Source organism: Moesziomyces antarcticus, assembly GCF_000747765.1.
Source record: "Moesziomyces antarcticus DNA, scaffold: scaffold_v10002, strain JCM 10317, whole genome shotgun sequence".
NCBI classification, from domain to species: Eukaryota; Fungi; Basidiomycota; class Ustilaginomycetes; order Ustilaginales; family Ustilaginaceae; genus Moesziomyces; species Moesziomyces antarcticus.
In genome coordinates, this window is record NW_014639008.1 from 98,348 (window position 1) to 119,967 (window position 21,620).

General features: G+C 61.0%; 9 protein-coding genes across 9 annotated transcripts; 4 read left to right on the forward strand and 5 right to left on the reverse strand.

Annotated features, from left to right (window-relative positions):
* Positions 1 to 402: 402 nt before the first annotated feature.
* PAN0_002c0932 (uncharacterized protein) lies at positions 403 to 1,826 on the forward strand (the record flags this gene model as incomplete). Its single annotated transcript, XM_014803099.1, has 3 exons — positions 403 to 594; positions 897 to 1,065; positions 1,204 to 1,826. 3 exons carry the CDS (start codon positions 403 to 405, stop codon positions 1,824 to 1,826), a joined length of 984 nt encoding a protein of 327 aa, XP_014658585.1.
* A 24-nt stretch (positions 1,827 to 1,850) lies between these two features.
* Positions 1,851 to 5,662, reverse strand: PAN0_002d0933 (glycoside hydrolase family 16 protein; the record flags this gene model as incomplete). Its single annotated transcript, XM_014803100.1, has 4 exons — positions 1,851 to 4,570; positions 4,720 to 4,838; positions 4,916 to 5,319; positions 5,453 to 5,662. 4 exons carry the CDS (start codon positions 5,660 to 5,662, stop codon positions 1,851 to 1,853), a joined length of 3,453 nt encoding a protein of 1,150 aa, XP_014658586.1.
* Positions 5,663 to 6,070: 408 nt separating this feature from the next.
* On the reverse strand, positions 6,071 to 7,216 carry PAN0_002d0934 (tho complex 7; the record flags this gene model as incomplete). Its single annotated transcript, XM_014803101.1, has 1 exon — positions 6,071 to 7,216. One exon carries the CDS (start codon positions 7,214 to 7,216, stop codon positions 6,071 to 6,073), a length of 1,146 nt encoding a protein of 381 aa, XP_014658587.1.
* A 473-nt stretch (positions 7,217 to 7,689) lies between these two features.
* Positions 7,690 to 8,994, forward strand: PAN0_002c0935 (uncharacterized protein; the record flags this gene model as incomplete). Its single annotated transcript, XM_014803102.1, has 1 exon — positions 7,690 to 8,994. The coding sequence occupies one exon, from the start codon at positions 7,690 to 7,692 to the stop codon at positions 8,992 to 8,994; it is 1,305 nt and encodes a 434-aa protein (XP_014658588.1).
* A 73-nt stretch (positions 8,995 to 9,067) lies between these two features.
* Positions 9,068 to 13,120, reverse strand: PAN0_002d0936 (uncharacterized protein; the record flags this gene model as incomplete). The annotated part of the gene is made up of 1 exon (XM_014803103.1): positions 9,068 to 13,120. One exon carries the CDS (start codon positions 13,118 to 13,120, stop codon positions 9,068 to 9,070), a length of 4,053 nt encoding a protein of 1,350 aa, XP_014658589.1.
* A 1,316-nt stretch (positions 13,121 to 14,436) lies between these two features.
* PAN0_002d0937 (60S ribosomal protein L14) lies at positions 14,437 to 15,203 on the reverse strand (the record flags this gene model as incomplete). Its single annotated transcript, XM_014803104.1, has 2 exons — positions 14,437 to 14,733; positions 15,093 to 15,203. The coding sequence occupies 2 exons, from the start codon at positions 15,201 to 15,203 to the stop codon at positions 14,437 to 14,439; spliced, it is 408 nt and encodes a 135-aa protein (XP_014658590.1).
* A 2,100-nt stretch (positions 15,204 to 17,303) lies between these two features.
* PAN0_002c0938 (60S ribosomal protein L42) lies at positions 17,304 to 17,977 on the forward strand (the record flags this gene model as incomplete). The annotated part of the gene is made up of 2 exons (XM_014803105.1): positions 17,304 to 17,423; positions 17,660 to 17,977. The coding sequence occupies 2 exons, from the start codon at positions 17,304 to 17,306 to the stop codon at positions 17,975 to 17,977; spliced, it is 438 nt and encodes a 145-aa protein (XP_014658591.1).
* Positions 17,978 to 18,454: 477 nt separating this feature from the next.
* PAN0_002d0939 (DnaJ-domain-containing protein) lies at positions 18,455 to 19,822 on the reverse strand (the record flags this gene model as incomplete). The annotated part of the gene is made up of 1 exon (XM_014803106.1): positions 18,455 to 19,822. The coding sequence occupies one exon, from the start codon at positions 19,820 to 19,822 to the stop codon at positions 18,455 to 18,457; it is 1,368 nt and encodes a 455-aa protein (XP_014658592.1).
* A 397-nt stretch (positions 19,823 to 20,219) lies between these two features.
* PAN0_002c0940 (seryl-tRNA synthetase) lies at positions 20,220 to 21,578 on the forward strand (the record flags this gene model as incomplete). Its single annotated transcript, XM_014803107.1, has 1 exon — positions 20,220 to 21,578. One exon carries the CDS (start codon positions 20,220 to 20,222, stop codon positions 21,576 to 21,578), a length of 1,359 nt encoding a protein of 452 aa, XP_014658593.1.
* Positions 21,579 to 21,620: the final 42 nt, after the last annotated feature.

Consider the following 21,620-nt stretch of genomic DNA (forward strand, 5'->3'; position numbering starts at 1 on the left):
TCTGATCAGCCTGTACTCGGTTATATCCCGATTTTTCAGATCTTGGAGCCTGTCACTGATAGCATCTGGCGCCATTGACAGTCGATATGAGCTATGTTCCGAGTTGGGAGTATCCCTCGTCGCGACCACACGAGTTCATGAGATGGTGAAAGTACTTCCCTTAGTTTCTGTTTACGACGTTTCTGTTTACGACGACATAAAGCGAAGTACCTTCTTTTCAAACTTGGCTTGCTTACTTTCAAGAAAGACGTGCGGGCTCCACAACCTTCCTACTCGTCCTCAGCTGCTCTTAGGAATCAAAGTTTTCGCCGCACTGCGCCTGCGAGAAAGTCGCGAACACAAGCAAGCGTCTCCTCGGTTTCCAGCTTTGTGAGATAGTCGGAAAGCTTTTCCGGAAGATCGATGAGCGTTGGCAAGAAGGTCGTAGATTTTGAGCGCTCCAGTCACATCTTCAACGCAGCTTCCGACCCGTTTGCCCGACCCCTCGATTGTGGCTTTGACTACCCAGCAGCCCGCTTTCCACTGCTATTGAACCCCATGTTACTTCGACGGGATGCTGAGATCAGTCCCCCTACAATTCTGCGCACTGACGCCGTCCGTCTGTGTCTCGGCCAAAGAAACGCAGCGGTCTCGGTCGAGGTTGTTGAGCAGATGCGGGGATTTGCGGAGCTGGTCACCATACGCCAGCGTACAGAAAAGATCGTAAACACGAGTCGCTGTCTTTGTGCTGGAGTAAGCGCCTTGCCGATGCTTTCGAGCAGTGACCATAAACTTCTTCATATCATGTGCGTGGGGAGGCGAGGGCCCTGCGAGCGCGTGAGCGGGGCCAAATGTTGGCTCGCTCCGTTGGCTCGCTCCCAGCTCGATGCCGTGGGAGTCACTCCGTCGTCGTCGAGGTCGACGACTCGGGGGCGGAGGCGGCGGCTACGCCTCGTCAAATTGCGTTGTTTGGCATCCTCGAGGGCTTTCGAATAGCGAGGTCCGGCTCCGCGCTCCGCTTCGGCCAGGTCTCAACGTGGATGCTTCCGGAAGTAGCTAAGGGGGCAATGTATGAGCAGGAGCCACGTGCGTCGCACTCCTGGGTAGCTTCCACGCTGCGTCCTCGATTCCATTCAGTAGAGTGGATCAGGATGTAACCCCATGGCGCTCTGCCTGGAGATTTGCCGCTCACGATGCCTCGCAGAATGATGACCTCTGCGACAGTGCGCATTACCAAGCGTGATACTGTCAAGGGAGTGACATTTTACGAAGTCCTCAAGGTTGGTGACGAGAATCCCGTTCAATGCAAAATCGACACATGCAACGAATGGATTCTTCGAACCGGAGTGTGCTTGGGCGGTCCGCGCAGTGTACATCGAGTCATGGTTGGCGGGCAGTATCTTGCTCGCATTGTCGCTGGTGAGAACACTAGCGACGACAAGGACAGGATCTACGTGGATCACGCAGACGGGGATTGCTGTAACGACACGGCCGCCAACCTGAACTGGGTGAACCCCTCTTTCAACACCTTCAACACAGCGCGCAAAGGCAATAGCAGCGGCTACTTTGGCGTTCGACAGAATGGGAGGAAGTTCCTGATCCATACGGCGCATAACTACATGCCCTACCCGAATGGGAAGACAGCGGCTCGCGTGTACGACCTTGCCTGTACGCTCAAGTATGGCGATCTGCTCCGCAAATCCCGTATCTGCCCAGCAACCTCGACCGAGACCGCCGCGTTTCTTTGGCCGAAACGCAGTCGGACGGCGTCAGCTTCTGCAAAGTCGATGTCAAAGACGTTGCGAAATTGGCAAATTGCATGGGATGATCTATGGCTACAGGCTTGAGCGATTAGCAGGTCGGGGAACATGTCAGCACTGGCCGAGCATCGAGTTTCCGGGGAACTTCTGATTGTATCCTCCCCTCTCTCGGGTTTCGGTCCAGGTGGTGAGGTTGGCGTTGTAGTAGGCCTCTTTGTGTTTTTCGATATACGCCTGGGTGGGCGCGTGTTCGGGGTCGCACCCGACGTTTTCCTCGCCTTCCACCTGCCACACGCGGACGTAGTCGACGAGCATTGTGGCGGGCCAGTTCAAGTGACGCCAATCGACCTGTGTAAAGCTGGCGGAGATACCCAGGTTGAGCAGAATGTACATGGGCTCGTACGGGATCGGGCGTTGGCTGATCTCGGTTGCCGGGTCGGGACCAAGCGCTTTCGAGTTGAGCTTCCACATGGGATTGCCGTCGACAGTCCAAAGGATGTACGAGTCCGGATCCGAGCCCGGATTGTACTCGTAGCCGTACGAAGAGAATTCGCCAAGCGTTTCCTGGTACGCGCCGCGCTTGGTGTACACAAGACCCGACGCGGCTTGCTGATATACGGACCCTGTGTAGGTATTGAGGCTTGCGTCTTCTGAGAAGAACTCGGTGGAGCCAGGAGCGTCGCTGAGGTTGTAAAATTTGTTGTACGGCGCGATCTGAGCCGACATGGAAGCATACCCACGAGAGCCACGGATGTGGGAGGCAGACGCTTCGATGATATCGATCTCGGGTGCCGAACGGCCTACCCACGAGCCGTCGGCATGGCGCGGACCCGGGTGATCGTCCGAGTCGTTGCACGTGCATCGACTGAGCCTCTGACCTGGCAGATACGACAGACCGGGACCGTACTTGTCGACATACACACCCGTCGTCTGCGCGGCAATCGGACCGGTACCGTTGGCGTACGTCTGGTTGGGCAGTGTGCCGACATCGCATGCATCGTAGGTGTAGGGCCACATTCCATCGGTGCTTGCGCCGTAGCCAGCGCGTCCGAGGTTGCCCATTGTCCATGCTGCTGGCCACAAGCCCGCAACATCGGGTGCACCGGGCAAGACCATGGATACCTCGATGTAACCGCCGGTAAAGCAGAACTGGTTCCAGGACTGGAGCATGCCGCCGCGGAAGTTGAGGTTGTGTGTGGGGATCTGGTCGAGCGTGATGACGAGCGAGCCGTTGGCCGTGGTGACGGCACTGGGGTCGTACCACTCGTAGTTGTCCGTGCCCCAGTAGTGCAGATCCATGGCGGTCCAAAAGGGATCGTCGCCCGGGTAGAAGCTGCGCCCGTCGCGGTTGAATTCGTCGCTAAAGACGAGATTCATCTTTCGGCCTGTGCCGTCGAGCGTAGTTCGGGTGCGGACGTTGTCCGGCGTGTCAGGATCGACGAGGGATCGGCCAATGTGCAGGTCGGCCACCTGGCCCGTAGCGTTGATGCCGCCGAGGTTGAAGCCGCCCTTGGTGGACGCCTTTGGTCTCGAAAGCCACGCGATCACGGGATACCCGCCGAACAGCGCCAGCAGCGCCACGCCGAGCAGCGCGAGCGTGCCGATGTTGAGCATGCCGCGCGGAGAGAAGATGTGCTGGGAGCTCGACTTGTCGGCGTCGGCATCGGGCTCGTGGAGGTAGTCGTCCGGTTCGGTCTCGGCATCGTAGTCGCCCCACATCTTGATCTCCTGCACGCTGTCGGCCTTGCCCGCGGGCGAGAGCGAGAGCGACACGCTCGATCCACCCATACTGCCAGCGAGCTTCTTTTCGTCAAAGTAGCCGAACGTCGGCGATGCCGTCGCAGAGAGCGGCGTGCGCGGGCCGTTGGTGAAGCTGCCGGGCGTGTACGGTCTGCGCGGGGTGTTGGCAGAGTAGATCGAGCTGGCTTCATCGTCGATGTTGAGCACGGGCACGAGGCCGGTGGAGAATTGGTCGTTGTGCGAGGTCGGGTACTTGCTCTCCTCGTGCGACGCGAAGCTGCTCGACGAGCTGAGACCCTGTGCATGGTTGACTGCCAGCCCGCCGATCAAGTGGTGCGCGGTTGGTGCTTTGTACGTGAGTGCTGGCGACGCGAGCGGACTGGTGCCTGCCGACCTTGAAATGGGAGGACGCAACCCGGAACTGCTCTGGGAAGCGCTGTCCACATCGTCAATGGCGATGGACGTCTCGATGCGCAGTCCCTTGGGGTTTGATGGCGCCGACATGTCTGCCCGGCTCTTTCGCTTTGCCACTGCGCCGAAAAGACCCAGTCCGTGGAGTACCTTGGAGTAGCGATTGGACGCGCGGTCTGTGGCGGCAGCTGGTGCTACGAGGCTCTGGCGCTCGTTGTGCTGCTGCTCGGCAGCTGCGGGGATGGCGAGAGCGAGATCCGGGCTGTTGTATGGCGAGTCGGATCGGATCGCGCCGCGGTCAATGACGGGCGAGTCGCGCGGCGAGTCGGATGGCGGTGTCGAGCTGCGCGGCTGCGTGTGCGGTGTTGGACTGAGATGCGCGAGCTGCGGCGAGTCGAGCGGCCTTGGCGTCAAGCGAGACAACGCGCTAGTACGAGCGGCACCCGCGGGCTTGGTTGCGTTCTCGTCGTCGTCTAGATAGGGGAGAAAGGATTCTTGCGCGTTGTATGCATTGTACGTCGGTGGCTCGGTTGGAGCGTGGATGGTGTTGGAGGCGACGGAAGTGAAAGAGAGCGAGACGGGAAGCTCGACGGAGCTGGCTTGCGACGTTGGACGTTGCTCGTCGAGCTCGACATGGTCTTCCAGTGTGTGCCGGGACATGGCAGCAGCTTTGTAGCTAGCTTATGCGGCTACAGCAGACGGGACAGCGGAGATTTGGAGGTTCGTGGCGCTGTACACTCGGCGAGGCCTTTGCAACATGGGGAGGGAAGGAAAGCGAGGTAACACGACAAACACAGCGGGGACTCGATTGGTGATATAGTAGCGTTACCATTGCTGTCCGGTGGGTTTGCATACGGGATCTGGACATCGCGTGTGCAGACGGACGCGAGAAGCTGTCCTGGTGCTGGACTGGATGCTAGCTTGCGCGGCCGTGCGGGTTTCGCAAACCTGTGGCTCGGCGATACCCAGTTGAGCGGCTCAGCAGCTCGGCGTGCTGGCGAGCTGGCGGCGGGGTGCACGCCAACCGGCGTTGCGGGATGGCGGAGCGGAGTGTCAATAAAAATGGAGCGTTGGCAAAGACTCGCGTCGGATTGTGCACTGGTCGTATGCTAGGCGAGACAGGAGGGATCGACAATCTGCACGCTCGCCTCGCTTTTGACACGCGATCGACACCCGTGCCCAGTGTGCGTCTCGCTTCGAGCCGGGCTCCGTTGGTACCGTTTTTGCGGATCGTTCTATGCGCACCGGCCAGTTGCGACGCACGGCACTGGATCCCCCATTCCGCAAACGGCTCTTTGCCAAAAGTGAATGCTAGCTGCATCGACGCGCTGGGCTTCACCTCGAGATATAACCTAATGCGAGCAGCGCAGGCACGAAAATCCTCGCGACGGACCCTGAACCGCGCCTTGACAGCCGCACGCAAATTCCTCTGGCCATGTAAGGGGCCGCGTAGTGTCCTCCCTCTGGTCTTTGTTCGTCGCGTCTTTGAGCCGGCTCATTCCTCGAGCGCATACAGTAGCGTCGAGCTTGCCATGACTTGACTGAGCCGCTGAGTCTCATACACTGATGTTCAGGGGGAAAAGGAGACCTCGGACACGCACCGACATTTGGAATTTTGGTCGAGTTTCGGTGCGGAAGAGCGCGTTTGGCAGGTCATCGCCGAGTTGCATGCATCCCGCACCCGCACCCGCACCTGCACCCGCATCTCGCTCGGCCTCGATCCGCACATTCGTCATCCCTCGGACATCGATGCCCAAAGACTCCCACCGCATCTTGCATCCCCGCGAAGTCAGCGATGCACTCACACGAGCTAGCCAGTCCGCATACCACCTTCAACCCCCTTCCCCTAACGTGAAGCCCCGTGCCACGTGGGACGGCCCGCCTGTCGGAGCTGACTGTTGACGTCGGTCTAACATCGCAGAACTGTTCGAAAAAATCTCGCCTTTGTTAGCCACATTTTTTGATCGCTTTTTACATCCATCATTCGTTTTCTTCGGCTCAGAACCGCCTTCAGCCTCATGTTGGAGATCTTCGATAGTTATGCCGATCGGACCGATCCCGTCGCAGCCTTCATGTTGAACGTCAAGGTGGCCTCGAGCCACTTGCTCTTGCTCACAAACACGCACACGCGCCACACACAAGACGAAAGTCACTCCGAGCAAGTCTTCGGTATTGAGCGTCTATCGACGACGCTTGGTGCCCGCACGGGCTGGACGCGAGGGTTCCGCCGCCGCTGCCGCGGGTCGGATGCTTCCTTCCTCTTCCTCGCTGTCGCCAGCTGTGCCCACCTCGCCTTCCTCGGTGCGCTGCCGCTTGCGCGGTGTGTTGCTGTTCGATGCTGCCGCTGCGGCTGTGGCTCCTGCACTCGAGCCGTCGTCCAGCTCGCCCTCCTCGTCCGAGCCCGCAACGGCGGTCGAGTCGCGTTTGCTGCCTGTCCCCGCGCCGCCGGGGCGGAAGGCAGGAGCAGACGCATTCATCGTGGCTGCACTCCCAGCTGCCGGCCGTGCCTCGTCGTCGCCCAACGTCCTGCGTGGCGTCGACGACCCGCTCCGGCTGACCGCGGCACTCTGCTCGCCCTCTTCCCGCTCGTCGTCCTCGCCCTCCTCTGGCTCGTCTCCCGCCTTGCCTGCACGCTTGCCGCGTCCCAGTTCGGATCCTTCGTCTCCCGCTGCACCGGCTTCGCCAGCTTCACCGTCTGCGTCGCCATCCGCACGCTCCACCTCGCGCCGCTCGCGCTCGCCCACCTCGTATCCGACGTCGTTGCGCAGCGCCTCGAGACCATCAATGACGCCACGCATGCGTTGCGCAGCGTCTTGCGACATGTGACTGTACTTTTCGCGCTCGGTGCGCACCTGATCCAGCTGCTCGCGCAGCCGCGCCAGCGACTCGTCCAGCTCGGCACGCGTGGGCAGCTTGACGATCTCGCCCGCCACCACGTCGTACTCGAGCTTGTTCTTGCGCTCGCGGCGCACCTCGTCCAGCCGCCGCTTGAGCGCGTGGATGCGTGCCTGCGTCGCCTCTTGCTCCGCCTCGATCTCGCTCAGCTCGTGCGTGTACGAGCTGATCTCCACCTCGCTCGTGTTGCGCGCTATCGACGAGAGCCGCGCAAGCTGCAGCCGAAACGCCTCCAGCTCCGACTGAAACGACAGCCGTGATGCGGCGACCACTTCGGAATCCGTGCTGGAGAGGAGGAGAGTGAGCTTCTTGACCACCCGGCGCAGCGTGCGCTCGTCCACCTGCATGCGCGACTTGATCACCGCTTCTTGCTGCTCCGACGACAGCGGCTGGATCGACGCCCGCGACCCGGACGCTGCGGATGATGCCATGGTGGTGACTTCCAAGTGGGTTGTTCAGTGTGACGGCTTGTGTGTCGGTGGTGGAAATGATGCTGAATGAAGTCGGGTGTTGGTCCGCAACGTGCCTGCGTTGATGAGAAGGTCGACGGCCATCTCCACCCTCCGATTTCCGGAGAAGGGGAAAATCTCAGAGACTGTTAGCCCCTCATCATCCAACAAATTTGAAATTTGCGCGCCGCGAAGTGGACGCTTGGCAGGCCCTTTGTTGCTCTGCTGGGCGCGTGCCGTATTTGACAGCGGCGCCCACCTGCATACGCGTAGCGATGGCGGCGCCGCTTCACAATCCTTTGTCTCGAGTCCCTTTGTTCGGTTCATCCTGCTGGACCCTTTCGGCCCTCACTTCGGCGCCTCCAAGCTACCGCTCTTGAAGCGAGTCTTCAAGTGCTGCTCTGTACTCCACCACCATCTACACCATCCACCACCGGATTGCTACGACTGCTACGATGCTGGTGCCATTCTTCCTGCAGCGCTGGATCCTGCTCAATGCCGTGCGCGTCTGCACCATTGTGGCGTGCACGCTCGTTATTGCCGCGAACATCCGCACGCTGCGTCTCAACTTCAGCCACTATCCATCCACCCCCGCATCGGGGTACTACTTGGGCACCGACATTCCGACCTCCTTCCTGGGCGTGTTCTGGTCAACACTCCACCACGTATGTCTTTGCGTGGTGCTAGGTACGGTCGTGCTGGCCGAGCTCTCGCTGCCTGTGCCTGCCCTGCATCGGCTGTTCAAAAATACGCTGCCGTTTCTGGGTCCGAACTGGGGCACGGCGTTTCTGGGCGTGCTCATGATGCTCCTCTCCGCCGACCTGCTCAGTCGACCGGGCCAGGGCAACTTTGCTGCAGCGAGGGCGTGGGTGCTAGCCGCACTTGGTCTGGTCAATGTTGCGACGGGCTGCGTGTGGAGAGCCAAAGCCAAGCTGCTGCGCAGCCCCATGGCGTGGAAGGCGGAAGTCGCCGAGAGGATGGATAAGCTCGCCGACGCGAAAGCCAACGCGGAGAAGGTGGTCGATGCGCTGCCTGTGCCAGTGACCGCGAAGGAGAAGGTGGCCAAGGCAGCACAGGGGCATGCGAAAGGGCTCTTTGGTATGATGGGCATGGGAAAGGAGTCTCCACAGCCGGTGCAGGAGAAAACACCAGCGGCAGTCGCAAATTTGATGCCACCTGCACCAGCTGCGCCAGCTGCACCGACAATCTTTACGCCGCCACTGCCGTCTGCGGTGGTCATGTCACGCTCAGCTGCTCCGCCGGCGCCATTCGCGTTCTCACCGTCTCCAGTTCCGGCTCCAGCACTGCCACCTGCATCAGCGCCGACAGCGACAGCGACATCGGCACCAGCGCTGCACGTGCATACTCGCTCGCGGTCATCCTCGTGCCTATCGAGCAGCACGGCATCCACCGCGTCGGTGTACACTCTAGATCTACCTCAACCGCCCGCACCGACACTCAAGACGGTGCGATTCGACATGCTCACGCCTCCGTCGCGCATTCCGCCTGCAGAAAAGACGCTCTGCATCGATGCCACGCCGCCCAGCGCAGGGATCGAATGCGACCGTTCCCCCAGCGTCCTCGCCAGCCTCCAGGCCGCCATGCTCGAAGCCCACGCCAAAGCCTCCTCCATCCCGCCCAAGAAATCCCTCTACCTTGGCAGCTCAAAGTGGCGCCAGGAATACGCACGCACCGAATCACCCTCCCAACCCCCGCAAGACGACCCAGACTCATCCCACCGACCTTACAACTTTGTCTAAAACCCCGCTCACATCCGGTTCGCAAGTTGCTGTAGAATAGTATTCTTCCATTCCTGTTGACCATGCGTGACGTCTAGATGCGCTCGTAAAACAGCATGTACGCTTTGGCCTTGAGCACCTCGTCGATCGTGGCGGCGCGCACGATCGTGTCCGAGGTATACACCCATCTTCGGCCGTCGTCGTGTTTGCGCGGGTCCACATCGTCGTCGTCGTCGCTCGCCGTTGCCGTCTCCACGTGTCGGTGCGCATTGCTGTTCTGGCTTGCCACCGTCGGTACAGCCGGTGCCGGCTCCAGCGCGGCGGGCGACACCACCGTAGCTGATGTTGGCGTCGCAGCCCCCGTGGCATGCGACTGTTCCAGCTCGTCCAGGCTATCCCACGACGCCATCGGCTTGAGCTGCGGCCGTGGCCTCACAAGCTTGGGCCCCACCGACGACTCGCTTCCACTGCCACTCGCAGCCACCGCCGACGAAACCGAGCCGTCTTCGAGCGACGAGATCGATGTCTGGGGCGCAATGTCGTGCGACGATCCGCCAGACACACTGCTCTTGCCCAGCGACGTTGTCGATGCCACACTCGTCATAGCCACCGACGCAGCAGGCGCCGCAGACGCCGGTCGAACAGGCACCGGCGCGGGCGACGACGTGCCGTTGCGCGCCGGCCGGCTCCCACCCAGGAAGAACTGCCCCAGTCCACCCGTGTCCTTGCTGCTGCCAGCCGGCGCGGCACTGGAGCCCGGCGGCGCAGGCGTGTTGGTGCGGCTCGTGGGTGCCGACCTGGCCACGAGCTCCTTCTGACCCTCCTTGAGCTTGATCCGATCCGACAGAACGTACGCCGTGTAATGGCCAGCCGAGAGCGAGCCCTGATGCACAATCACCGCGTACAGGCGATACTCGGTCTTGGGTCGCCTGATGATCGACGGCACAATCTCGTGGCCCGTCGACGACTGCACCTTGGGTCCCTCGTCCAGGTCACCGCCCTTGGCGTCGACTGCGTGCGCGCCGCGCGGGTGCTTGGCATTGTCGTGCAGATGCCACGACCACATGCCGTGCCTCCTGCCCTTCTTGTCCGCGTGATGCGCGTGGCGCGAGCCGCGGCCGTGCACGCCCGACACCTCGACGCGCACGTTGCGCGCATCCACGCCCGCGTTGGTCGCCTCCTCCTCCGCACGCCTCCGGATGGCCAATGGGTCGCTCGTGGCCTTGAGCCTGCCGCGTCGGTCGTACTCCTCCCTGGGCGGCGCAAGCCACGGCGTAATGTCGAGGTACTCGGGAAACGTGATCTGGTCGTCAATCTTCTTGAAGCCCGCCAGGCCAGAGACAAAGCCGCGGCCAGTAGCCTGGAAGCGCTTCAGATGAAAGATCATCACGGGCGGAGCCGAGGCGATCAGGTAGCGCTTGAGCGCACGCCGAGGCAGGCTCTGCGCCGAGCGCTTGGGTCCATCCCGCCCAGGCGCGCGCTTGGCTTCGTTGCCAGCCGCACCTGGCTCGTCGGTGTCGGTGCCTTCGCCCGTGGACGCGTTCGATTCGTCCATGCCGGTTGAGAATCCCGACATGTCGGTCTCGGTGCCGGTGTCGTAGCCATTGTTGGGCGCAAGGCCGGTCCGCTGTTGGCGCTGCGCGGCAGCCTCGACGCTGCTGAGACTGGATTCGGAGCCCATGCGGCCATGCATCATGACGCCGTTGGGGCCAGAGGGCGGAGCGGCAGCAGCAGCTGCACCACTCGGCTTGGCATAGTCTCTGGCGATGACGCCGTCTACGCTCTCCACGCCGCCGATGGAGTTGTGTAGAGTCAAGTCGATGCTGTCAGCCGACGCGTCGGCCGATGTCATCGAGATGGTGGGAATGTCGGATCGTTGGCGGGACGAGAGCGAGGCGCTGGAGCTCGTCATGATGAAATCAACACTGCTGTTGGCCAGCGTGCTCTGACTCGTCGAGCTGGTGATCCGAGTGCCATTCATGTCGGCGCTACTGGGTGGAGCGGTGAGCGTGGCGTCTCCGACTGGCGTCTTGGTGCTCTTGTCGAGGTCCGAGTCGGCGTCGGACGAGCTGGGCTCGCTGGCGTCGTCATCGTCGACATCGGCGGCTTGTGCGCCTTTGCGACGACGCCTGCGTCGGATCTGCTCGCGCTCCTGGGCGTTGGGCGGGTTGGCCAGTCGCCAGCAGTTCTTGCAAGCAAAGCTATTGTCGCCGTCGAGCACCTCGACGCTGGTGAACTGGCGAAGCGAGCCGATGAGCCCTGTGTCGGCCTGGTCTTGGCGCACCTTTTGGCGGCGTTTGGCGCCTCGAGAGTGGGGATCGGGCTCAAAGTCGGCGCATGGATCTCTGGAGCGTGGATGAGCGCCGACGGAGCGGAAGAGGCCGTGAAGGGGCTTGCCCTGGGCGGAAGCCGCGGCCGACACGGCGTCGAAGAGCGGCGAGGGAGCGCCTGCTTTGCGAGGAGCTGCCGAGTTGGCCGGGGTGGTGGGGTCGTCGGCCATGATGCGAGAGATGTAGGCCGACTGGTGCGACGAGGACTTGGTGGCACGGAGCGGGGGACGCATGCCGGCGGCCAAGGTGGGAGCGGCGGAGCGAGCAACACCTGGATTGGGGCTGGTCTCGCGACTGCTGGCATCTGCGGCGGGGCGAGCGCTTCCGAGCATGCGAGCGACACGGGTGCCCGTGCGCGCATCGCCATTGTCTTCGCCTGCGGACGCGGGGGCCGAGTCGACGTAGGGACGGGAGACGCCGCTGGGAGCCAGGGAGAGCGAGGCCATGTCGGGAAAGTCGGGCTCCATCTCGCTTCCCGAGGTGGCGCCAAGCTTCTCGTGGCGGCCGGCGCTCTTCCTGAGGCTACGGGTGCGCAGCTGGAAGCGGCCGCGGCCGGGCTCGTCGGGCGAAAGGAGGTTGGCCGACTTTTTACGCTGGAGAGCGGTGGAGTCGGCGTCGCTGGTGTCGTTCTCGCTGTAGCGCGGAGTTCCGACGGGTGTTTCGGAGTTGGATGCGGCGGCGGTGGCGGCGGCGGCCGACTTGCGGTCCATGATGGTTCGACCCTGCGTGGCGCGCCTCCAGCGATCTGCCATGCTACGCAAACGGTCTCTGCGACGCGACTTTGGATTTGCGTCGTCGTCTCGCAAGCTGAGGCTGATGTCGTAAAAGTCTTCGTAGGTGTGAGAGACCTTTTTGCAGCCTTCGCAGACGACCATGCTCGCGAGCTTGCCGCAGAAGAGCAGGTCGAGAAAGGGCAGAAGCGCTTCGTCGTCGGTGGGCGGGGCGCCAGGTGCGACGCGGGATGTAGCGGCTGGGAGGGTGACGAGCTGCGTGTTTGGCGCTTCGGAGCTGGCGGGACGAGGGCGCATCTTTTTGATGAGGTCGAGCTCCTCCATGCGGCAGGCGTCGAGCAGGTGACGCATGAGCTCGTGGCCATCTTGCTGACCGTATTCGAGGTACTGGTCGTACTTTTTGCCGAGCTGGGTGAGCAAACGCTTTGGGTTCACGTTGATGGAGCTGCGCGACTTGTGGGCGTCGGACCAGAACTTTTCGAGCACGTGGCGGAAGGCGGTGTTGAGGGGCAGATCGAGCACGTCGGGCTCGTATGGCGGCGCGGCTGACGAGTCGGGGGTGGCTCGAGTGGATAGTGGTGCGGCATGGTCGAGAGGAGCCGAGTGCTTGGGTGGCTTGATGGTGGCAGCCGGATCTTGTGCAGGGAGAGTGGCGATGGAGGCGAGGGAGGAATCGAGACTGCCGTTAGGATTGGGCGGGTGGTCGATGCGACGGCCGTGCTCGGTGTCGCTGACGCGTAATGCCGGGCTCTGGTCACGGTTGGGCCATTGGGTGTGGCGATTCGAGGGCGGTGGTGTGGGAGCGAGCGAGGCTGGGCGCTGATCGGCGTCGGGACCCTGTATGAGGAGGCGAAAGTCGCGAGTGTTGGCGATGGCCTGGATGACCGAGTTGAGGAAGCAGGTGTTGCCGAGATTGAGGATGCCCGGGTGGAAGGAAGGGTCGTATGCGGAAGCCGAGGGCTTGGAAGGCTTGGAGGCGGAGGAGGAGGAGAAGGAGCCGCCGCGAAGTTTAGGTGTGTAGGGCGCGCCGGAGGTGGATGCGGTGGCGGAGCGTGAGGCGTCGGCGGGGTAGAGCGGATCGGCCATGGCGACGACGGCCAAGTGAGCTCAGCGCTTGTTGAACGCGCAGAGCAGCAGCAGCAGCAGCAGCAGCGAAGGTGAGGACGAGTGCGGTGCGACGAGAAGCGAGGTCGGACAGCAAGCTGCGGTTGTATGGCTGGGTGTGGTCTGCGAGTCTTTAGGGATGCATGTCGTTGCGGGCGGCGATGGGAGGTGTAGCTTCGAGGTCCGAGTGTGATGATGCGAGTCCGAGGTAGCAAAGGATGGGTCCGAGATGTGTGCGCGCGCACTCTATTCTATGAATGAAGACACGAACCGAGACGAAGGGCAAGGAATGATGGCGATGGCGGAGCCAGGTGGCGGTGCGATCCGTGTGGGGTTGAACCAACGCAGACGGCGACGGCGACACGAGAGCTAGAGCTGGTGGAAGCCAAGCGAGAGAAAGAGGATCGAATGCAACTTGCTGCTGCTGATTCCAGAGGCGGAGAGGCGAACGTGGCGCGGGGATGCCCGAGCGTCGGTCGAGCCAAGGCAAAGCCTCGACTGTGCCTCGACTGCGCACTCTGGCAGTTGGCCAAAGCAGCAGCAGCCCGAGCGTCGGACCAAGCGAGCCGAAAAGGGCGCTTCCTCGGCGTCTCCTCTGCGCCTCCTCAGCGCCTGAGCACGCGCTTTAATTTTGGATTTCGCAACCCAAAAAGGCCACGCGCTCACCTTGGTTTTTCCCCCAAACAGCCTCAGTCAGCCGCCCACCCAGCCCCAACTCTAAGGCCACCCTCGCTTGCCCTCCGTGCAACGTCGCAACGTCACGCCGATATCACAGCCCCTGACACGGTAACTCCTTCCTCCCACTTGACTCAGGACACCTGCATGCATCTCGCACACGCAGACAACAGAAAACAATGCACACTCGGACATGTGCGGGAGAAGAGGATTCGTTGTGATTTTTGGGTTTCCCCCCCGTTCTGAGAAAAGGGTGTGTGTGTGTGTATGGAAAAGAGCAAATAGATGCATAGTACAGTGGTAGGGCGGAGGATGAGAAGCACGTCGTGCACATCCACCAGCCATCTCCGTTTTGGGGTAGTGTCCTCCTCCCGATGCGCGATGCGAGATCGGAAAGCAACGTCGTCCGACCGAGCGTGTCATCCCCAGACTGCCCAGAGACCGAGGGGGAAGGAACGAGACAGTTTCGAGGATGCGTGAATCATGCCCGGAAGAGTCGGATCATCGCCTAGAAGGGCACGGGGAGAAGGTGGCGGCTGTGCATGCGTGCGTGTATAGGGGAAATGCTGCTGAGAAAAGGGGACCGAATCAAGACCGCGACAAGAGGGACTGGATCCCACCGTTTAGGCGGAGGCCTTCTTGACAGCGGGCGAGAGCACGTTGCGGCGCTGCTTCTTGAGCAGCATAACGTTGAAGCGGTCAAAGTCCGAGAGCGAGCGGCGAGTCTTGACGGCAGCGCGCTTCTTGGCCCAGCCAGACTGCGACCACTTCTCGGCAACACCAGCCTTGTCAAAGAACTTCTTGACGGTGGTCGAGCCGGCACCACGGGGAAGACCGGGCACGGTGAGCTTGGTCAGGGTGAGGTGCTTGAAGGGGAAGGCCTGGCGGGCAACGCCGGTGGTGGGCGAGTCAATGATGGCCTGTCGAGTGTGCAAGAGCGGATCGTAGAGCAGAAAGAGTCAGTTTGATGCTTGCGTGCGACGAGGCGTTCGACATCCAATCATCCTGTTGTCATCATCCATGTTAAGAGTTGCAAAGCCCCGACGTGCCATCCCTCTACTCCGAGACTGCGGGTTTTGCCGGTTGCTTTGCTGGCGATATCCTGGCTGCGGCTTTATTCCCTTAAATGGTCTGGAATGGCAAATTTCCAACTGCCTCCGCTCCCTTCCTCCATGCCTGACTGCTTCGCTAGACTGCCGATATCTTTCCGTCCAGTTCCGAAACTGATGATGTTGCGTGGATGATGACGCGATGTCGAATGCTAGATGGATCTACTTACCCTGTTGTGGTCGATGACCTCGACGATGACGGCGAGCTGGCCGGCGGACGGGCCCTCCTCAACGAGGACGACACGGCCAACCTCGACGTAACGCTTGAAAGAAGCAGGCATTGTGTATGATCTATGCGTGATGATTGGACGAGGCAGTAAAGAGTGTCGCAAGGGTCAGTTGATGGTTGCTCGGCAAGGTGCTAGTGCAAGCGCATCAATCGCATCGGCCATCCGAGCCGCTGTCGTAGTCGGTGCAAAGAGCGCACACGTGCCAATGGATCGCCTGTGTTGGGAAGTGTCGCAGATGCCGCTGCGAAGTGCAAGCTGCTGAATGCCTTTCGTCGACGAATCAGGATTGGCTTCTTTGGCAGTTGCGAACGGTTGCATAGAATCGTCTGAGCGATGCTTCATCGAGTGTGCCGTTGATCAGAAGGTTGCAGACGCGGCTGGGTTGTATCTGAAAGCGTCGCGTAGGAGTGCCTGTACCGAGTACTCGATCAAATGAGGTGGACACCTGCTACGGTGGCGGTCCGTATGCTCTGTTCGGCAGGCCACAGAGTTGACACTGTATGCCAATTCGGATGTGACGGGCGTTGGTGCTGTTCTGAAGATGAGGTGCTGTTCGTATGCTGAATGCTGCTGGCAATTGGACCTTCGGACGGTTTGCTGTCGGACTGTGCTGCGACCTGTACCACGATGCGGATGGATGGCGACGATCGATACGACCCTACGTACGGCTGGTGGCGATGGCGATGCGAGTGTGCTGGCAGGATATACTTACGATCTTGAGATGATGGTGATGGGCGTGACAAGGGTGGAGCTGCGAATCGCTACGATCAAGCTGGCCTCTGGCCCTCGGTGGGCTTGCGCTCTGGACTTGGCTTGAGTAGCGGCACACGGCGACACTGGGTGGCCCTTCCTTCTGGCTCCAACACACACACTCGCAGGCGCAGCGCCAGCCAGCCTCGAGCATCCGCAGCGGTCGACTCTGCCGCCCACCGGGGCTGCAAGTCTGCAGCGCCATGACAGAGAAATTCAAGCTTGGATTTTGGCTCAAATCTGACCTGGATGGCTGCGCACGTGACTTCTTCCGCCGCTTCCCCATCAATTCCTCATCATTCGCCCTCTTCTCGTCCAACCCGAGCTTGCTCGACGGATGTAAAGCCTATGAGAAGCATCTTATGGGAGTCGAGATGCTATGGTGTACACGATACGAGCTCGAAAGAGGCAGATGAAGTAGTGTATAAGGGCAAGAGGAGGGCGAAGATACACGACAAGAAAGCTCGGCCGAGGACCACGTGATCTGGCCTGGCGAATATCGAGACGCCGGAAATTCAATTCGCTGAGCAGTGTGCCGTTGCTGCCCATGTCAGAGTCGGCCACACTGCAGGCCTGGGCTGCGCTGAGAAGGCCAGGATCCTAGCCGCGAGCTGGCAGCGACAGCAGCAGCCCAGTCTGCGGTGCGGCTGGATGGCATTGACTGGCCTGCAGGCCCAATTCCGGGTTGAGGTGCGGTCGCGCGCGAGTCGCAGCAGACACTGCGCTCAGCTGCGACTGCCTGCCGCCCGCCTCTGTGAGCCAGGCAGTGCGCTCGCGATCATACCGAACGAGTGACCGCTGCCGCACGCTTGCTCTTCCCCCACCAATCCTCAAGCCATCTACCAATAGCGTAAGTATCGCGACGCCTATCGCACCATCGACACTCTGCGACCATACGACGGCCACTTTCGTTGCACGACCGAACCGCACACGTACACGCACGCACGCGCGCTCCTCCAGCACTTGGATCGAAAGCCTGCATTGGACAATCAGGTGTCTTTGCGTCCAGCAGCTCGCATCCGTCAGCATTTCGTCTCAGAACAAGCGATCCTAATTCCCCATCTTCACCATCTCGACCTCGATCCATCACACCTTTCCGTCACTACAGAAAAATGGTCAACGTTCCTAAGACGCGCAGGACTTACTGCAAGGGCAAGCCCTGCAAGAAGCACACGTGAGTATTCAACCAACATCAATCAGCACCAGCACCAGCATCAGCACAGCACACGCCGCCGAGTACAAAGCAGACATGGAACATTTGTGGGACGGAACAGCGCACGGTGGGAAGCAGAGCCACCTTTCGCGACATCATCGTTCCACCTATCCGCAGACGCACGCAGTGATGTCGGAGTCGCATGGACAGAGGCTGAAAAGAGGACAGGATAGTCGGACCTCAGCATCATGGTTGGAAACTCTTCGCGCAAGGACATCGGAAGGTTCGAATCGCGCACTCCGCACGGACATCTAGGACACAGGCAGACCCCCGCATTCGCCCCAGCAGAAGAGACTGTAGCGGCAGCGGTGAATCGCACTGGATGTCGCTTCTGCGACACGTACTCAAGCCACGGACATCGGAGCGCAGGCTGGGTTGGCACGGCATTGCGGAGATGGGCATGGATCGTTGCAAGCAGGAATATGTGTCCGCTGGGGTCACCAGGGCCTGACCGCTTCGCGATGGCGCGAGCATGCGATCCTGTATTCAGACGATCTTCGGTGGCTGTTGTTCTGTTGTTGCTGCGGCTGCTGTTACCGTGCAGGCTCATTATGTCTCGGCCCAAATGCTGACGTTTGCATCACCATCGCAACAACTCTACAGCCCTCACAAGATCACCCAGTACAAGACTGGTAAGGCTTCGCTGTACGCTCAGGGTAAGCGTCGTTACGACAGGAAGCAGAAGGGTTACGGTGGTCAGACCAAGCCCGTCTTCCACAAGAAGGCCAAGACCACCAAGAAGGTCGTTCTGCGTCTGGAGTGCACCCAGTGCAAGTACCGCTCGCACGTTGCGCTCAAGCGTTGCAAGCACTTCGAGCTCGGTGGTGACAAGAAGCAGAAGAACGCCGCCCTGGTCTTCTAAGCTCGTACCGTCCCCGCTACTCGTTCTTTCCTTCTTCGCGCGTCGTTGGATTGGCATTGGTTCGAGCAAAGGTTTCGGCAGTGTGGTTGCTTCGCTGCTCGGCTTCTTTTCCGCATCATGCTGTCCATTAAAAACTAAGTCGATGGCCACCGGCTCAGGCGGCCACCTCGACGCTGTACTTTTTTCCATCCTCACCCCACCCTCATCTCAATGACTGCGTTGCAAGAGGTCGATCTTCGAATCTTTTGCCATGTAGCATTGTCGCTGTGATCCACACATGCACCCACCCACACACATACGCAAAAAATAAAGCATCTCTTTCCCGAAACCCCATCTGCTTTGCCTCAGTCTGGACGTCGCGAATGAGAAGACAAGAGTCGCTCACGAGTTCACATGGTCACAAGCGGAGGAGAGAATTTGCGATGCAGGCACACAGTGTGGATTGCAAGTCAATCAAGTCTAAGGGGGGAAAGGGGATCAGGCGAAAGCAGAGGTGGCGATGCCAGCGTCCTTGGCGGCGTTGACAAACTCGGCCTTGATGGCGTCGGCGCCCGAGGCAGCCTCGGCCTTCTTCCTGTAGTCGGCGAGCTTGGTGGCCTCGAGCTTTTCGCAGAGTGCATCGAGCTCGTTGAGCTGGGCCTCGATGATGGCCGGGGTGGGTGCGGCGGACTGGAAGTAGTTGTTGTCGGTGATGAGCTTGTTGAGCGCCTTCTTCTCCTTCTTGATGGCCTTCTTGGCGGCCTCCTTTGCCTTTTTGGCGTCGGCCTTTGCCGACTTCTCCTGCTCGGCAGCCTTGGCCTCTTCGTCGGCCTTGCGCTTGGCCTCCTCCTCGGCCTTCTTCTTGTCCTCGGCCGCCTTGCGCGGGTCGACGGCAGCGGCGCCGTTGACGCCGGGACGGCCCTTGTTCTTCTTGGCCTCGCGCGCCGCCTTGTCATCGGCCTTGAACTGCTTGATGCGCGGGTCTACGGAGAGCGCCTTGTCGACGAGGTTGCGCAGACGTGCGTTGTCCTCCTTCTTTCTGCGCGCGCGCTCGTTGCGGTTCTTCTTTTCGGTGTAGCGCTTGTCGTCGCGGTTGTCGGAGCCCTCGTTGATCTCCTTGTCGAGGTACTCGAACGAGCGCCACGAGTCAAAGTTGTAGAAGAAGTCGTAGAACTCGTTGACCTGGTCGCGCGTCGAGTTGGCGTCGCCGAGCTTGGGCACGGCGCCGTTCTTGGGCTCGGAGAAGCGGCCCTCGCGCTCAAACACGGGACCCCAGAGCTGGTAGAACTTGTCGGCGGGCTCCTTGCCCGTGGGGACGGCCTCGTCGTCGACGCTCTCGTCGACCGAGTCGAACTGACGACGCTTCTCGGGGTTGCTGAGGATCTCGTGCGCCTTGGCGATGCACTTGAAGAAGGAGTCGTCCGAGGTGAGGCCCGAGGAGCCGGCCTTCTTGTCCGGGTGGTGCTTGAGCACCTTTTTGCGGTGGGCGATCTTGATCTGCTCCTGGGTGGCGTTCCAGCGGAGCGAGGAGAGGCCGAGGACGGCGTAGTGGTCCTGGGTCTTCCACTCCTTGGGGTCGCGGGCGAGGAGCTCCTCGGACTCGTCCTCCTCGCCGACGCCGGCGTCGTCGTCGCCATTGGCGGCAGCAGCAGCAGCGGCAGCGGCGAGCGAGTCTGCGATGGTCTTGTCGTCCTGGGCGAACGAGAGGCCGTTGAGCTCACGACGCTTGTGGGCGAGGAAGGCGGGGCCAACGGGCTGGAGGGTGTGGGTGACGGGAGCGGCGAGGGTGGAGGCGGAGGACTGGCCGGGCTTGAAGCCAGCGGGAGCCGCCTGGAGCTCGAAGGGGAGGTCTACGTAGACAGACATTGTGACGATCGACCGGTATGAGGATGGATGATGGCGAAAAGGCAAGCGGGTGATCACCAGTCGATCCGTCTTTCAACACACGCAGCGCTGCGTCTCAGCCTCAGCATCATCCTCAGCCTGCCGCTTCAGCGTTCGAATCTTCCAAAGTGGCACTGCGCAGCCCGCTTTTTTCGTAAAATTTTCCGAAATCGCTGCTGGGATTTTTGAGTATTTGTTAGGTCAAAGGGTCAGACAATCTGTGCCATTTTTTGGAAGAATTGGCGGCGCTGTTTGACTCGAATTGTCGATTTTGCGCCCACGCTGCTGCGCACAAGCGGAATCAAGGCGTTAGACCAACACGCCTCTCGTTCTCGTTCTCATTCTCATCCCGCATCCACCACCCCCACACATATTCAGCATGATCGATCTTCTCCTCCTCCAGCCCGACAAGGGCGGAAACCCTCAGCTCGTCAAGGACTCGCAAAAGAAGCGCAACGCTTCCGAGGAGCTCGTCGACGAGGTGCTCGCTCTCTACAAGAACTGGGTCACGCTCCAGAAGGACCTCGATGTGGCGCGCCGCGACGTCAACGCCGTCCAGGCAGAGATCACCAAGCTGCGCAAGGCCAAGGAGAACGCAGACGAGCAGATGGCCAAGAAGAAGGAGCTCGACGCCAAGGTCAACCAGCTCAAGCCCAGCGTGGTGCAGGCCGAGAACGAGATGAAGTCCAAGGCGATGCAGATCGGCAACATCGTGGGCGACAAGGTGCCCATCTCCAACACCGAGGACGACAACGCCGAGATCCGCAAGTGGCATCCGGACGGCCCCAATGCCCAGGTCGAGAAGAAGGAGGGCATCCTCAGCCACCACGAGGTCATGTACCGTCTCGAGCTCTTTGACACCGAGCGCGGCACCAAGATCTCCGGCCACCGCGGCTTCTTCCTCACCGGCGACGGCGTCGACCTCAACCAGGCGCTCATCAACTACGGCCTCGACTTCCTCCGCAAGAAGAGCTACAAGAAGATCATGACGCCCTTCATGATGCGCAAGGAGGTCATGGCCAAGACCGCGCAGCTCGACCAGTTTGACGAGGAGCTCTACAAGGTAACCGGCGACGAGGACGACAAGTACCTCATCGCCACCTCCGAGCAGCCCATCTCGGCGCTCCACTCGGACGAGGTCTTCACCGAGCCCGCCAAGCAGCTGCCCATCCGCTACGCCGGCTACTCCACCTGCTTCCGCAAGGAGGCCGGCTCGCACGGCAAGGATACCTGGGGCATCTTCCGCGTGCACCAGTTCGAGAAGGTGGAGCAGTTCTGCATCACCGACCCGGCCTCGTCGTGGGAGATGCTCGAGCAGATGCTCGCCAACTCGGAAGAGTTCTACCAGTCGCTCCAGCTGCCCTACCACGTGGTGGCCATCGTGTCGGGCGCGCTCAACAACGCCGCTGCGGCCAAGTACGACCTCGAGGCGTGGTTCCCCTTCCAGGGCGAGTACAAGGAGCTCGTCTCGTGCTCCAACTGCACCGACTACCAGTCGCGACGCCTCGACGTGCGCTGCGGCTTCAAGAAGCCCGGCGACACCAAGCCGACGTTTGTGCACATGCTCAACGGCACGCTCTGCGCCACCGAGCGCGCCCTCTGCTGCGTTGTCGAAAACTGGCAGACACCAGACGGCCTCAAGATCCCCCCGCCCCTTCAGCCCTACATGGGCGGACGCGACTTCCTCCCCTACCTCCGCGAGCTGCCCAAGAACACCACCAGCCAGAAGAAGAAGTGAGCCGCTTTTCTATACATGTAGTCGTTCCATCCGGGGTCCCCA